Raw genomic sequence first — 18,138 nt, 5'->3', positions numbered from 1 at the left:
GTGTGTGTGTGTGTGTGTGTGTGTGTGTGTGTGTGCGTGTGTGCATGTGTGTGACTGCTCTGAAGTTCTATTTCTAACATGTAGAGCTTTTGGTTTCTCCCTCAAACTCTCTGCAGGGTTTGTGTGTGTGTGTGTGTGTGTGTTTGTTGCCGGATAAGTATGAATGTATGCTTCTGGGCTGTCAGGATGCCGATTCCAAATCTCGGAGAGTAGACAGAGAGCACTAATCCTTCCTGGCTCATCTCACTGCTGGCCAGTCACAACCTCACTCCTTTGACTGCTTGTCAGTCACAACTTGTCAACACCATGGGCAGTAACCGATCCAGCAGGTACACTGTTTATATTTTATCCTGTAGTTTCAAGTTTCAAGTTTGGTTTATTTGACACATACATAGTCATACACAGTATAACTCGCAGTGAAACGGTTGAGAGTGCTCTGTCCAAACTGAGGAAAAAGAAAAACAGGGGTACATAGAGAAATATATATCTATATATATATACAAAAATATTAACAATGTATGTACAATATATGTATATTATATTTATATACACAATGTATATGTGGATATGTATATATGTATGTACACAATGTACAGTTCCATCTTGTAATTGAACACTGTATGTGTATTGCATTTGTTTTCTGTGTGTGTGTTTCCAGGTGGGGGTTTCTACTCCCAGCACTGCTCCTACCCTCAGAATTGTTCCTACCCCTAACACTGTTCCTACCTCCAGCACTGTTCCTACCTCCAGCACTGTTCCTACCCCAACACTGTTCCTACCTCCAACTATGTTCCTACTGCCCCATCCTCAACACTGCCCCTACCCTCAGAACTGCCTCTACCCGAACACTGCCTGTACCCCAAACAGTGCCCAATTATGCAAAGCACTTCACTTTGTAAGCGACAGCAAGTGTGAGTCACTGTTTAACTTTGGAGTTAGTGTCTGCAGATTTAACATCTACTGAGATACTGTGCTACACTTAGTCATTATGTGACCTTAAGGAGCATGCTGTAAAGAAGAAATAGGATGCGATGAGATTACAGCTGGTGTCTTCATGCTTGTCCACTTCCTGTCTCTCAGCCCTCAGCTTGCTGAAATAACCCAGCTGCATCCTGGAACTTTCTCTCCTTTGTTTCCACTCAGGTTTCCTGACCCAGAAGTCTCTGATCCCTTATTCTGCAGGTACAGCACGGTTCCTCCAGATGTGGAGGTCCTGAAGATCGCCATGTTCACACTACGCAATGGTCCTGGCTCACCCAGACACCTCCCCTCACCCAGACATCTCCCCTCATCCAAACCCGTCCCCTCCCCAAGACAACTCCCCTCACCCAGACCTCTCCCCTCACCCAGACAACTCCCCTCACCCAGACAACTCCCCTCACCCAGACCTCTCCCCTCACCCAGACATCTGTCCTCACCCAGAGCCCTCCCCTCAACCAGACATCTGTCCTCATCCAGACCCCTCCCCTCACCCAGACATCTGTCCTCACCCAGACCCCTCCCCTCACCCAGACCCATACCCTCATCTAGACGCCTGCCCTCACCCAGACACCTGTCCTCACCCAGATGCCTCCCCTCTCCCAGACGGGTGCCCTTACACAGACGCCTGCCCTTACTCAGACACCTGCCCAGAGTGGGCGGCACCAGGGTAGGTGAGGCCATAAAGAACACCTACAATGGGAAGATGACCACCAGGGGGCGTGGTCAGCTCCGCAGCCGCTTCGTGAAGAAGAATGGCCAGTGTAACATTGTCTTCTCCAACATGGACAATAAGCTACGTCGCTACATGTCGGACATGTTCACCACCTGTGTGGACATCCGTTGGCGCTACCTGCTGCTGCTCTTCTGTGTCTCCTTCCTGGTATCATGGCTGATCTTTGGACTGATCTTCTACTGCATATCCCTGGCACATGGAGACTTTGACCCTGACCGGTACAAGGTCTCAGCGGTTAGTGGCGAGCAACAGAAGGCATGGACACCATGCCTGCTCCACGTGGATAGCTTCCTTGGGGCTTTCCTGTTCTCCATCGAGACGCAGACCACCATTGGCTATGGCTTGCGCTGTGTCACTGAGGAGTGCCCCATTGCTGTAACAATGGTGCTGGTACAGTTCATTGTAGGGTGCATCATTGACTCCTTCATGATCGGCGCCATCATGGCCAAGATGACACGGCCAAAGAAGAGGAACCAGACTTTGTTGTTCTCCGAGAATGCAGTGGTGGCACTGCGTGACGGGAAGCTCTGCCTGATGTTCCGTGTGGGGAACCTGCGCAGGAGCCACATCGTGGAGGCACATGTGCGGGCGCAGCTGATCCGACCGCACGTGACCGCAGAGGGTGAATTAATTCCACTGGAGCAAACGGACCTGAATGTGGGCTACAATGAGGGCCTCGATCGTCTCTTCCTCGTCTCACCCCTCATCATTGTCCACGAGATCGACCAGGACTCACCACTGTGGGCCGTAAGTCGTGCTGAACTGGAAGCGGATGACTTTGAGATTGTGGTGATCCTGGAGGGTATGGTGGAGGCCACGGCCATGACCATGCAGGCCCGCAGCTCCTACTTGGCCCACGAGATCCTCTGGGGACACCGTTTCGAGCCAGTCGTCTTCGAATACCACAACTGCTACCAGGTGGACTACACTCACTTCCACAAGACCTACAAAGTTCCAGCGACCCCGGCCTGCAGCGCCAAAGAGTTAAGCGAGCTGCATCAGAGTTGTTGCTCGTCATCTTCGTCATGCTCCGGGACGCTCGTCAGCTGCAGAACTCTGTACCTGAAACCCTCTCACTCACCCAGCACCTTCTGCTATGAGAACGAGGTGGCGCTCTACTCTGGGGATGAAGATGAGGATGAGAGGGAAAGTGAAAATGTAGAAGACAATCTCACGGTGCAGGACACAGACCTGACAGCTTTGACTGCGACCAGCAGTACCTTAGACTTCCAACAGATGTTCAAGGACACAGCGACCTTAAGGGCCAGCAGTGAGACTGTCTGCATGCTGGACATGGACAACCAGACTGAGTTTGATGTGCAAAGCACCATACTGCTCGATCCACTCACCTATAAGAACGAGTCAGAGATATGACATGTCAACCCCTGATCCAGCCTCAGCATCTACTCTTTTTAGATTAACTTAAATGAAAAGGCTGATTCAAAGATTGGTAAAGGCTGGTAATTTGGCACATTTTTAGTTGGATTCAAGTGCCAATAATCCAACTGGTTAAAGAAATGGCCTCCTTGCATGCTCTGATTTATGTACTAAAGCCATACAGATTCTCTCTGAAGAGGACACACATCAAGACAGACACTGACCTTCAACCATGCTGTATCCCATGACTGTATAGATCATTTCAGAACACCTCATCTGACTAGTGAAGGCTGATCACATGGGTTGGTTTTGAATCTCTATACCTAAATCCCACATCCTTTCTTTGGAACAGTGAATGGTCAAAGGTACAGAGAATCAAAACATAACAAGTAGATGTTGGCGGAATCTCTCTCAGGTGAAGAGATTATAGACTATGTAATAAACTAAACTAAAGAAAATGTATAGCACATATGTATAGCACCTAAAAACCTCCAAAAACAAACAGTACCAAAGTTGGAAACATGTACTTTTACACACCCTGATAAGGGCATTGTGGTAGATACTGGTGTTCTTTTAGTCTTGCTCAAGAAACACAAAATTTTCATGACATTTTAGCACTCATGGCAGGGGAGCATGTGTTTATTCATACATAAGATTAAAGAGAACCTTAAATTGTCATCAGAGACAAAGAAATCCTAACCAATTGGTCACTAAATGAGACATGCAGAACTTCATTTACATTTCTGTCCAGTTACAAAGGTGGGTTGCTGCTTCCTTTGGGTCTACCAATCCTTGTGTTATCTCTGTTCCTGTGTGGTGAAGGTCAGAACTACCATACCAGGGTGTACTCCCTTACAAAGACTGGAACAAAGGCCCTCTCTCACATACAACCAGAGCAGGAACTTTCATAATACTTAACACAGATTCCTTATGAACACAAATAATATGTAATACATATATGTGTAAAATATATGAATGAAATGGTAGATTAAAGATGAAAGATCAGTAGCACAACAGACACTCAGAAATAAAGTTTAACACAACTAGTATTGTATATAATCAATTATAATCTGCTAATAGTGCATGGTAACAGTCAACAGATTCCATCTAAGGCAGTCTGTTAAGCTTTACTTTTTCAAATTTTCATCTGTAATTTTTACTCAATGGGACAATGGTGGAAGAAGAGTAAAGTTTCACCGATTGTAGAAGTATAAAGACACAGTGATGCTTTTAGAGAGGAGTGAACGAGAGCTCTGCTTCAACACATCATCCCCCTGACCAGGCTCAGATATTTTAGATTTTAGTCAGTTCTAGGGCAATTACATTGTTTCATGTAGCCACAGAGAAATATTTCTTCTCAATTACAATGATGAAAGATGATAAAAATGGAGTAGAATAGGCTGATAATGATCCTCCTACTGAAGCTGCTCAGAACCCCTTTCCACTACTGCCAGGCTATGTGAAGCCTACGTGATGAGCAGCCTGGCGTGGAGTCTTACTGGAACACGATAAAGCACACACACCACAGAGGTTAATAAGGATTTGCTATCTTGTTCTGTTTTGAGAGGGTCATTGTCTGCACGGGTTCCTATGTTTGGGGTTTATGAATGACGCTCAGGGAGAAGAGCGTGTGTATTGAGGACAACGACTCTGGGACAGTGTGTGTGAGACAACCCAAACCATTTGCCTGTGTGTACAAAAACTCAGTCTTTACAAATTTAGAAACGCAAAGCACTTACAGTCCAGCTCAGGAAATTAGGAAAATCTTTGTAACAAGTAACAGTGTAACAGGTAATAATGTAAAACATTTAATAATCTAATGTAGCTAACGATGAAAGTGGAAACTGTTAAGTACAGCTGGAGGGGTAGGAACATGTAATAATGTAACACGTTTAATAATCTTTCAGATGTAATCACAAGAAAGTTTTATGTCTTTGCTTTTGCCCTGACACTGCAAATGTATGTAACTGGAGCGACACGAGTTAGCTTGAGCTGAGTGTGTGTGATTTCAGCTGTCACTACTGAACACAGCTGGAGTAAAGTGTGTGATTTCAGTGGTCAGTACTGAGAACAGCTGGAGGAGAGTGTGTAGTGATTTCAGTGGTTAGTACTGAGAACAGCTGGAGGTGAGTGGTGATTTCAGCCTTCAGGCTGCATGATGCTAAGCAAGCGGTTCCTTTAGCCACGCAGCTGCAGTGAGACTAAAGAAGCAAAACTCAGAGGTTGTTTGATTACACTTTAGCGAATTACTGTACATTTGATTCTTCCTCAAACCATTATTTAATTGCTAATGTTTTTTTCTGAATAATAATTAAACTCTACACTAAATTTTTTGTGTATGAGTTTGTGTGTGCACAAGTGAGATACACCACAAAAGACAAAGAGAGGGTATGTGGGACATATATATGTGAACGATATAATGATTCATATCTTCTCATTTATATATATATATATATATATAAAATGTGCACAAACCAGAAGACACAGCCTTGCGATGTAAACATTCATGACCAGTTTCCTGCTCTCTAGGTCACTCTTTTCACTCCATGTTTTGATGTTTAGTTTTCTCTTCTGATTGACTCATTCTCTTTCTCCCTGTAACAACTTCACCACACAGTCTCAGTTAGCAGGACTGGACTGAAGGAAACTCTCACTTGAAAGCTCTAAACTCCCACAGATATATATTATTTCCATCTGTCCACCTTATGATGTTTCACACCTTACAATGTGAAATATTCATTCTAAAATACTTTTGGATAATTCAGTATTTCTGTGCACTTATTTGCTTGAGACAGAACTACTTGAATATGGACCTCAAGCTCATTACTGGTCCTGAATTTTAGTTAGTGAATGAAACAGTTACTGTAACTGGTTAGATACTTTATACATCTGAAGGAAAGGTAAGGTGAGAACACCATAGAACCCAGAACTGCAGGACTGTTAACTATCTGAATACTCCTGCCTTTGATTGCCAATCAACCCAATGTTGCAAACATTGTGCTGGCTCTGACTCCCCTGAATCAGGTGTTCTGGAGCGGAGAAAGTGACTAAACTGCGTGTGTTTGTGTGTATGTGACGGACTGTTGCGTGTGTCAGAGTAAGGACACTAAGGCAACTCTCTTTCTCTGGGTTGCCCCTCACTATTTTCTGCATACAGCCAGGAACACTCAGTACTGTACATTCTCAGTTGTAAATTATTTTCACTCTGTATAAAACTGCCCCCATTTCCCTCAATCAACAGTACATACTCACAACTACACATGCAGTGTAACGCCGCATAATTTACTGTTCTAAAGGAAATTACAAATCTTTTACTGAAACAGACTGCTTTAATCTAGAATAAGAAAATAAAAACTAAATATAACAACAATGTTGTGTGATCGTATAGTAGATTGTCTAATTAGGGACTTATGAAAACAATATTCCAGAGTTTATCGCAGCACGGCATTAACGCGAGGGAGCCCTTTTCTCTGTCATGAGCTAGCTCGGAACACTAACATTTAAATGTGATTGCAATATACGTTCAAACAGACAGTAACTGTATGTTCTCAGTTGCACAGTTTCGCTACAACGGACAAACATGTACACACAGCAGTGAATTACAACGTGTGTAACTTGCTAGCTATGACTGGAGATGTCAGCGGTATCCGCTAGTGTAGCGTGGACGAAAAAGGTTTAATGTATGTTTAAAACGCTTCACTATGTCGATATAATCATACTGGTTTCATGTTACTAGCGTTAAGAAACAGTATGTGTTGACTCTACAAGCTGCTTTTATTATTTCAATGTATAATTGTGAAGTCGTTGCTGGTGCGTATTCTCATGACTTACATGTAGCAATGCTTGTATAAAGCTGCCATAGTACGGTAACCACAAGTACCAAAAGTGCGAAATCACGTCTGCAACTAACTCGCAGGAAATTGCAATCACAAGTCAAAACAAAACAAAACAAAACAAAAAAGGAGTCAAAAATCAACTATTACAAAAGCTAATAATGATTGGAACCACATACTATAATTTTGGTTGAATTCAAATACATTTCAATACGGTCATTTTCATCTCCGTTACATATATAGTGGGAGAAAGACATTCAAAATCGTAGCGATGTACACAGTTTCCAGAGAAACTTTCGGACCGAGGCCCAGCTGATGAAGGGCTACTGTACTTCACTACTGTTTTGAATGTCTCTGCATGTCTTAGTACACTACAGTTACTGCCTGGAATCATTTTTGGAGACATATATCCAAACGTGTGCCATTTTGACCTCGGAACTGCACTCACTCACTTATCGGTTTACGGGAGCCATGCGTGACTCTTTCCACGCACGGGATTAAAGCTGCACAGAGCAAGACTGTCCCCTCGTGTTAAGTAATTGTTACTGCGATTCCAGTGGACGACATGATTTTCTTGTCTTGCACACACAAAAACATGCGCATACGGACACATAACTTTAAATACTGTTTTCTACGTCAGCCAGGAGATAACTCTACACACTATCATATTTTAGGGTCACAAACAAACAAACAAACACACATGCGCGCGCACACACAAACACACACACACGCACACACTCACATACATGCACACATGCACACACGCACTCTCTCACACACACACACACACACACACACACACACACACACACACACACACACACACACACACACACACACACACGGTATTACAGTTTTAAACTTTTCCCCTTTTTCTTTTTGATGCAGAATAAAATAATTTACCAAAATTGATCCAAAAACAAAACATTTTGTGATTAACAGGATAAGATAACAAAACATTTTGTGATTAACAGGATAAGATAGCAAAACATTTTTGTGATCATCAGAAACTCTTGTTCTTAAATGGGTTTAATAGTTAATGTTGCTAAATGTCCAGCAAAGCCTACTGCTCACTGTGTGCACTGATCGATTCCTTTCAATCAATAAAATATCTAAAAGAACAGCAACAACTGAACTTATACAACTGATATTAGACCTCTGAATGACACAAAAAGTGAACAGCAAGTCAAATGAGGCCAGTAATAATACTGCTGATATCAGACTTCTGATTCATCTATAGAGTGAAGTGTAAGTCGAATCAGACACTGCTAATATCAGACCTCTGGCTGACTAGAGTTAACAGCAAGTTGAATCACTGCTGCTGTCAGACCTGTCTGATCAATCCATTGAACAAATAGCAACTCAAATCTAGACGTCAGCCACCATAAGCTACTTATTGGCGTTTTGGTGGAAACTTATTGTGGATTCAGACATGGTAGGAGGCTCTCACGGCAGGAGAGTCTCAGTGACATCAATACCCTCCAGGACTGTGCCTGTTACTCAGGTTACTGGCAAAAAGTGACAGACAGTGACTGGTGTTTCTTTTGCTAATATCAGTGCGCTTTCATTATGGGGCAAGAGGAAACAAACATGGTGTAACACAATCTAACAAACAACCTAGAATGGTGTGAGGTGTTACAGTGTCTGAGGAGTTACAGTGTCTGAGGAGTTACAGTGTGACATTTCAAGGGGTCAATCTGATATGAGAGTGCTGTGTGTGGATCTAAAAGCACTCAGATAAATCCCTCAACACGTCCAATTCATGTAGGTTAAATTGGAAACAATGTAAGTCTCTATGAATCGACACTGTGAATCAAAAATGAGTTTCAGTTTTACAATTATATTTGGATGTATACTAGGTTTCCACACAACAATTCACAGCACATCTAAGCTAAAACAAAACAACAGAGAAAGGAGGTCTAATCTCAGGCTGGCAGACTGGTGACTTCATGTAGTTGATGTTTAGAGGTGTTAACCTCCCCACCCCCACAACCTTAAAATGATTCTTTCTCTGCTCCAATCCTATCATTTGATCAATCTTCTTAATGAGTTTAAAACTTCACTATTCACTCACTCATCTTAAAAATCCCCCATTCTTTGGCTCTCCTCTCTCCTCTCCTCTCCTCCTCTCTCCTCTCCTCCTCTCTCCTCTCCACTCCTCCTGTTCTGCTTTGTCAGGATCAATAATGGCCATTTTTTTTGGCAAACTCATACTGTCAGCTAAGTGTCCAGGCCTTTTTGATGAAAAGGATTTTGGGGAACTACAGGCCTCAGGGTTATCAGAGAGAGACAGAAAGAGAGAGGGGGGGGAGGCTGATGAACAGATAGGAGTGGGAGGCAGACAGCTAGCTAAAGAGCAAGAGAGAGAGAGAGAGAGAGAGAGAGAGAGAGAGAGAGAGGGAGGGAGGGAGGGAGGAGTTCAGGCTGGTTAATGGTCAGTAGCGTGGTTCGGGGCAGTCTGAGCTGACAGGCCTGGATTGTGTATTGTTCTCTGGTGGTAAACTGCTGGGGTAAACAGGGCCTCATTGTGCGGGGCCACTGGTCACTGCACTGCTAATTATGGGCTAAGTGTGACCCCCCAGAACACTCCTCCCTCTCCCTCTCTGTTTCCCTGCAGTTTATGCATGTTTCCTGTGCTTTAGTCTGTGGGAGATGTTTTATTACTATTAACTTACTCTGTTTTATTACTCATAATGCATATAATTTAATTTAAATGTAAATGGGCACAAACAACTATTGATAATTACACAAACAAACACACAGTACACAGAGATTCCAGATAAACAGAACATATATATGTGTGTGTGTGTGTGTGTGTGTGTGTGTGTGTGTGTGTGTGTGTGTGTGTGTGTGTGTGTGTGTGTGTGTGCTCGCGCGCGTGTGTGTGTATAATTCTCTGTATGCAATGAGATGTGTCTAAAAGCACAGTAGCAGTTCGGCAGGTTGTTCCTTTAAAACACGTGTGCGGACACACAGGCGAAGTTGAGCAGAGTGTTCTTTTAACATGCATGTGCAGAAAGGCCCATCACAGGGGTGTATTTAGGAGTGAAGGTGAAGCTGAAGGTGAAGCTGAAGCTGCAGGTGATGTGAAGCTGCAGTGAAAGGCCTCTGAAATCTGGCAGGAGCAATCATTGTCGAAAGTCATCCTAGATCTCAAACACTGATCCACACAGGCAAGAACTCCAGATCTTCAGCATAGAAAAATCTGAAAACTTGCTTTTCTGCTGCATTCCACTTTTTCTCTCCCTCTTTCTTTCTATCTCTCTCTTTCTTCTTTCCTTCTTTCAGATATTTTCTCTTTCTCTTGCTCTGCATTCTGCCCTCCTCTCTCTCTCCTCATTCTTCCTCTCTCTCTCTGTCTTGCTCTCTCTCTCCGGGGAACAACAGGATGCTTTGTCTAGCAGTATGCCTCTTCTGATGTCACGGCAGTGCAATAACAGACATTCCATCAGTGCAGAGACATCGCTACAGCTAGCTGACCTACCCTCGGAACCCACGCTCACACACACAAACACACACACTCAGTTTATATGTGTCTGTATGCTATTATATTTGCCACAGATCTCATCGCATAGAGAAACACCAATGCACATATTACATAAAAGGTAGAATTGGCTTTAAAACAGTCCCCAATGTACAATGGGACACCAAGAATGTGATCAGGACATTTGAGACAAGCCCACCTGAAAATCCATCACCCATATCTGCTCCCATCTTATAACATCATACACCAAACTCCCCCAGTGTTACATCATCATACATCCACACCAAACTCCCCCAGTGTTATATCATCATAAAGCCACACCAAACCACTCCAGTGTTAAATCATCAAACAGCAATGTCGATCTCACCCAGTATTACATCATAACACAGGCACACCAAACTCCCCAAGTGTTATATCAAAAAACAACCACACCAAACCCCCTCAGTATTACATCATCATACATCCACACCAAACTCATCCAGTGTTACATCATAGAGCAACACACAACTCACTGTTGCATTGTCATACAGTGACACCAAACCCCTCCAGTGCTATATCATCCTACAGCCACACCAAACCCACCTACTGTTGCATCATCATAGAGCTTAACCAAACTCACGCAATGTTACATCATATTACAATATGATCGGAACTAAACTCAGCCAGCATAAACATAATCATATAGCACTGACCCTAAATATCGATGGTACTAAATGCCATTGAATATCATTGTTACAATACACAGTATATGGCATTTACACCAAATGCCATCTTAACATCATACATTGAACTCTCAATTAGCTGACATTCTAAATCCACTGGGGTTTCAGTGCTCAAACGAGATTAAAATGAGCTTTACCAGAGACAGTGGAGTCAGGGGTACACCAGTGACAGGAGAACCAGGGATACAAAAATAACAGCGCAGTCAGAGACTTTCTCTGATCAAAAAGCTGCAGGACACCTGTTACATTCTACAGCTAGAGGATCTACATTTAGGCCTAGAATCATATGAGATGCAACTGTGTGTGTGTGTGTGTGTGTGTGTGTGTGCGTGTGTGTGTGTGTGTGTGTGCGCGCGTGTGTGTGTGTGCGTGTGTGTGTTTGTGTGTGTGTGTGTGTGTGTGTGTGTGTGTGTGTGTGTGCGTGTGTAGGGTATGGAGGCGATGGGAGTGGGGTCTGCCACAGATGAACTCACCATCTTCCCTCCTTCTTATTCTTTCTTTCATCCCTCCATCTTCCTCTCCTCTTTCATCTCTCCATCCCCATCCCCAACAACAGGCCCTTTCATTTGGGCATCTCAGAGGCCGCCCGTGGAGCTGCAAGGCCCCCTCCTCCCCACACTGCTGTAATTCAATGTTCCGAGAAAAACTCATGATTGGAAAGTGACTTGTTTGTGTGTGTGTGTGTGTGTGTGTGTGTGCATACACACACTTGTGTGTGTTTGTGTGTCTATGAGTTTTGGGGTGTGTGTTTATGTCTGCATGTACATGTCTGTGTGTATGTGTGCGTTTGTGTGTGTATGTGTTTATTTTTGTGTGCATGTATTGTCTGCTCTTCACTATTATTCTTATTCACCTCACTCCCCAGCCATGGCATTAACATCATAAACACATACACACACACAAGTAGGAGGGGGCGTGTTTGGCATGTGGCGAGGCCACCTGAGTTCTGATTCACACAGAGACAAAATTGCATGAGTTCTGAACCAGCAACCCTTGCTCTGGGAGCGCAGATACATGACCACAGACACGCAGACATACCCCTACCCCTACCCCCCCCCCCCCCACACACACACACACACATACACACATATACACACAGACATACCCCTACCCACACAGACACACACACATATACACACAGACATACCCCAGCCACGCAGACACACACACACAGGCATGCACACACACACACAGACATACCCCTACCCACACAGACACACATACACACACACACACACACACAGGCATGCGCACACACACACACACACACACACACAGACATACCCCTACCCATGCAGACACAAACACACATATACACACAGGTGTGCACACATACACACACACAGACATACACCTAACCACATAGACACACACACACACACACACACACATATACACACAAGCGTGCACACACGCACACACACACACAGACATACCCCACTCATACACACACATCCACACACATCCACACACAGGTGTGCACACACATATACACAGACATACCCCTAGCCATGCAGATACACACATACACACACACACACACACACACACACACAGGCGTGCACACACATACATACATGCACACACACTACACTAATATACAAATAGAGAAGTACACATGAACTGTTTAGACACCAGACTGGCACAGAAAACAACTTTAATCCATAAATGATCAATAGTGAATTATCCAAACAGATGCTAAAACCTTTTGAGGTTTTACTGTATACTGTATGCACTTTAAGTGCTGTAAAGGTAACCTGCTGTTTCCAGCTCTCTTGGCTATGGAAAAGATGGAAACTCTATTCACACTGTCTCCCGCTCAGGGCGTGTGGATTATGGAGAGTCCTGAGGATCAGTGTGTGTGTAATTAGCAGAGGATGTTAGCCAGTTATATGCCAAGGATCAGTCAGACGTACGCTCCCAGTGTACCAAGCTCAAATACGTCACTCATTTGCTCTCCCACTCTCTCCTACTCTCCCTCTCCATCTCTTTTATCCCATTGCTGTACAGAAGTGACAGACACGTCATTGCTGACCCCCAAGTGCACATTTTTATCACATTTCTGTTCAGTCTAAAATTCCGTCACCCCACACCCAAAACAATGTTAGCCACATAGAAGCAAGGACTGAGAAGCACATATTTAAATTTAAACTAAACTTTCTTTCTCTTTCTTAACTATAGACCATTCGACCTTAGACAGAACATAAAGTTTATTCATATTTTAGCAATGCTAACTCCACAAAATGAATGTGAGAGGTAAAATATTTTGTTTTCTCTGTGTGCTTGTGAGTTTTATTATACTGAATTACTGATTGCACTTACATAGTAATAAAGTAACTTGATGCGTGGTCATGTCAACACATATCTCTAATAATCCAATCAGAAATAACTAGACTCCTCCAGTCTCACAGGGACATACAAAATGCATATAACCAGTCAGGAAAACTCAATCAGGAAAACCCACTTAGATAATCAGGATAATGCATTGTGCTAAATACCCGACATTAGAGAACTGGATCTGAAGTCTTCTGTTCATTGTGTGGGATTTTTTTTCTAGAACAGTTAAAATGTATGATATTCAGTGCAGCATGACCCGAGCCTACAGGGGAGGGGGTAGCTCACGTGACCTGCTGTTCCTGCCGGAGGGGAGAGTTTATGAGTGCACCCTGAGAAAGGGCACCAGGACCACGACGGCGGAAGGAAAAAACAGCGAAGGAAAGGGTAGAACATTAACCCAGGACAGAAGTGGGGAGAGGGGCGGCTGAAGAACGAGGGTGGGGAACATATTAGTGAGAAACAAGGATGAGAGAGAACTGATGGACGAGGAACAAAATGAGAGAGAGTCTAAAAAACAGATGAAAAGAATGAGTATGAGCTAGAGAGGAAGCTGATACTGAGATGGTTTGTGAGAGACAGAAGTCAAATCTAAACTCCAGGCAGTTGTTAGTGATGTTATTGACTTGTCATTTGTCATCGCAGTGATAAAGACACTTTTGTGCTCGTGCAAATTCTTTCACATCATTTTCTGCATTTCATCGCCAGTGACTCAGACTCCACATCCCTCGCTCTCATGCCTTTTCCTCTCATAGTTTCATCCTTCACTTTCTATTACCCTGTGTGCAATACTGAGCAATAGATACAGATAAGATACACACACTACAGCTACTGGCTAAACAGCCGTATTCTACCCATATACTACCCCATACCCCTTAACCCTAACCACCCACACTCTACCCATATACTACCCCATACCCCTAACCATCCACTCTCTACCCATATACTACCCCATACCCCTTAACCCTAACCATCCACACTCTACACATATAATACCCCATACTCCCTAACCCTAATCATCCACTCTCTACACATATACTACCCCATATCCCTAACCCTAACCCCCTATACCCTACCATATTCTACCCCATACCCCATAACCCTAACCAGCCATACCCTACCATATACTACCCCATATCCCTAACCCTAACCCCCTATACCCTACCATATTCTACCCCATACCCCATAACCCTAACCAGCCATACCCTACCATATACTACCCCATATCCCCTAACCCTAACCAGCCATACCCTACCATATTCTACCCCATATCCCCATCCCTAACCATCCACACTCTCCGCATATTCTACTCCATACCCCCTAACCCTAACCAGCTATACCCTACCATATTCTATGCCATACCCCCTAACCCTAACCAGCTATACCCTACCATATACTACCTCATATCCCCTAACCCTAACCATCCACACTCTACCCATATACTACCCCATATCACCTAACCCTAACCAGCCATACCCTACCATATACTACCCCACATCCCCTAACCCTAACCATCCACACTCTACCCATTTATTACTCCATTCTCTCTATCTACCTATGATATACCTACCCCATAACAACACCATGGTCACCCCATAACAACAATTTGGTCATCCCCTAACCACACCATGGTTATCTTGCAACAAGTTCCAAAACAGAATAGTATGAGGATCATATACATCATATACATACATTTCATATGTGAATATTATAATACACCTGAGCATCAGGTCATACATGAATACTGTATTACATGTGAGTTTTTTATCGTACATGAATATCATATTATATGCAATTATTATATCACACATAAATGTGATATAAAAGGGCTAAATGGTTGCAATGTGAATAGTGGACTCAGTCATTGTGAGTATTGTACTGAGTGGATGCAGGGTGAGTATTGTATTGAGCGGTTACAGGGTGAGAATAGTATCAATTGGTTACATGGTGAGTATTGTATCGAGTTGTTATGGGGTGAGTATTGTATTGAGTGATTATGGGTTGAGTGTTGTTGTTAGTGGTTAAGGGGTGAGCATTGTATTGAGTGATTATGGGTTGAGTATTGTTGTGAGTGGTTACAGGGTCAGTATTGTATTGAGTGATTATGGGTTGAGTATTGTTGTGAGTGGTTATGGGGTGAGTATTATATTGAGTGGTTATGGGTTGAGTATTGTTGTGAGTGGTTATGTGGTGAGTATTGAGTGGTAACCTGCATTACAACATAATTTGTACCACAACACACCCTACTCCTGCAATACAATGTGCACCACAATACCAACAACACAACAAACGCTATTTGCTGATCAATAGCATTGGAAACCTTATAACTCTTAAAAAGCTATAATATTATAGAGTTGATGTAAAACATCCTCAGTGTGGAAGCATTCAGGTGCAACCTCTAGAGCCTCCACTGGGATTACAGATCACCATTTACCTGCATTTAATGTGGAGCAGCACAAATAGACCAGGACTGTTTCAGAGGTTGCTATGGATACGGCACCTGCAGCATTCTGAAGGGAACAGAGGGAGGAGGGGCTAGAAATACCTGCTGAGCAAAACAAGGAGCCTGAGCTCTTCCTCTACCTCCCTCTCTCTCCCTCTCTCTCCCTCCATCTCTCTCTGTACCTCCATGCTTGCTCCCCTCCCCTGTGTAACCCCCTGCTCTCTGCTATCAGTTTCCTTTAGATGTTTCTCTCACACAATTGGAGTAACCGGAGTCTTTCCTTTAGCCAGCCATCGCAGATATGCACCAGCCAGTACAATGAGCCATTCATTCTCTAGATCCCCATCTCGCCCTCTCTCTTTCTTTCTCTCTCTCGCTCTCTCTCTCTTTCTCTCTCTCTCTCTCTCTCTTTCTCTCTCTCTCTCTCTCTCTCACTCTCCATTCTTCCCCAGCTGCAGAGGACCCTAGTCCAAGTTTTGTCCCCCCCAACACACACACACACACACACACACACACACACACACACTTCCCCACCCCACTCCCCCCTGCCCACAGACAGGACAGGGGGTGAGAGAAAGAGAGAGAGAGTATAGAGCTGTGGAGAGTAGGAAACTCTGAGCGCTTGACACAAAGGCAGGATTCATGAAGGGCCACAGAGACAAGGCGAGAGAGGGGGACCTATTTAAACGTCGCGCAGCTGCATCGATTTATTAAAAAGATGGCTGTACAGAAGAGTGGGGTCAGGAGGGGTTGCGGAATGCTGAATTATTTTTATTAACCCTTTGAAGATGGCCTGACATGTTAATGAGGTCTAATCATTAATATTCAGCAGACAGGCAGAAAAGAGACAGAGGCCCAAAGTGAAATGACTCCTGATTTACATATAGTGCCGTTATGCAGGGTGGACCATTCAGTAACTCCAGTATCCAGATCTCTATGGAGTAGGGAAGCCTGAATGTTACTGTCTTGTGGACCTTTTACTCCATGTTTGTTTTGTAACAGGTGGAATTGTTACTCCATGTTTCACCCATGTTACAGATTTGCCTGCCACCATGTTTAAAAGTGAGAGAAGTCACATAGGCCCTCCAGCTCACTGTAAATACTGTCAGACTGAACTATGTGAACTATGTTTAGAAACACCCAGAGCCATCCAGAGCAGTGGAGGGATCACCTCTCTCTCTCGCTATATATCTCTCATACACATCAGAGCAGGAGATCACCTGTCTCTCTCTCTATATATATATATATATCTCTCATACACATCAATCAGAGCAGGGAATCACCTGTCTCTCTCTCTATATATATATATCTCATACACATCAGAGCAGTAGATCACCTGTCTCTCTCTCTATATATATATCTCTCATACACATCAGAGCAGGAGATCACCTGTCTCTCTCTCTATATATCTCTCATACACATCAGAGCAGGGGATCACCTGTCTCTCTCTCTCTATATATATATATATCTCATACACATTAGAGCAGTAGATCACCTGTCTCTCTCTCTATATATATATCTCTCATACACATCAGAGCAGTAGATCACCTGTCTCTCTCTCTATATATATATATCTCTCTCATACACATCAGAGCAAGGGATCACCTGTCTCTCTCTCTATATATCTCTCATACACATCAGAGCAGGGGATCACCTGTCTTTCTCTCTCTCTCTGTATATATATATCTCATACACATCAGAGCAGGGGATCACCTGTCTCTTTCTATATATATCTCTCATACACATCAGAGCAGGGGATCACCTGCCTCTTTCTATATATATCTCTCATACACATCAGAGCAGGGGATCACCTGTCTCTCTCTATATATATCTCTCATAGACATCAAAACAGGGGATCACCTGTCTCTCTCTCTATATATCTCTCGTACACATCAGAGCAGGGGTCACCTGTCTCTCTCTCTATATATCTCTTGTACACATCAGAGTAGGGGATCACCTGTCTCTCTCTTTATATATCTCTCGTACACATCAGAGCAGGGGATCAGCTGTCTCTCTCTATATATATCTCTCGTACACATCAGAGTAGGGGATCACCTGTCTCTCTCTTTATATATCTCTCATACACATCAGAGCAGGGGATCACCTGTCTCTCTCTCTATATATATCTCTCATACACATCAGAGCAGGGATCACCTGTCTCTCTCTATATATATATCTCTCTCATACACATCAGAGCAGGGGATCACCTGTCTCTCTCTCTACCTCATACA

The 18,138-nt window shown here is 43.6% G+C and overlaps 1 protein-coding gene and 1 long non-coding RNA gene across 3 annotated transcripts in view; one reads left to right on the top strand and one right to left on the bottom strand.

Annotated features, from left to right (window-relative positions):
* LOC118241259 overlaps window positions 1–18,138 on the bottom strand; it is a 29,414-nt gene that overhangs the window by 5,934 nt on the left and 5,342 nt on the right. The gene's annotated exons all lie outside the window — the stretch shown is intronic.
* Window positions 292–5,384, top strand: LOC113587912 (ATP-sensitive inward rectifier potassium channel 12). The gene is made up of 3 exons (XM_035525657.1): window positions 292–329; window positions 1,183–1,286; window positions 1,635–5,384. Exons 1-3 carry the CDS (start codon window positions 307–309, stop codon window positions 3,086–3,088), a joined length of 1,581 nt encoding a protein of 526 aa, XP_035381550.1. The 5' UTR covers window positions 292–306; the 3' UTR covers window positions 3,089–5,384.

This window comes from Electrophorus electricus, chromosome 4 (assembly GCF_013358815.1).
Source record: "Electrophorus electricus isolate fEleEle1 chromosome 4, fEleEle1.pri, whole genome shotgun sequence".
NCBI lineage: Eukaryota > Metazoa > Chordata > Actinopteri > Gymnotiformes > Gymnotidae > Electrophorus > Electrophorus electricus.
This window is presented reverse-complemented; position numbering and strand designations above follow the sequence as displayed.

What these genes read in the sequence shown, in the direction of transcription:
- LOC113587912 (XM_035525657.1), top strand. Translation starts at nt 307, where the DNA reads ATGGGCAGTAACCGATCCAGCAG. An exon ending in GGCAGTAACCGATCCAGCAG is followed by an intron (nt 330 to 1,182) that starts GTACACTGTTTA and finishes CTTATTCTGCAG; the next exon opens with GTACAGCACGGTTCCTCCAG. An exon ending in CCCCTCACCCAGACATCTCC is followed by an intron (nt 1,287 to 1,634) that starts CCTCATCCAAAC and finishes ACCTGCCCAGAG; the next exon opens with TGGGCGGCACCAGGGTAGGT.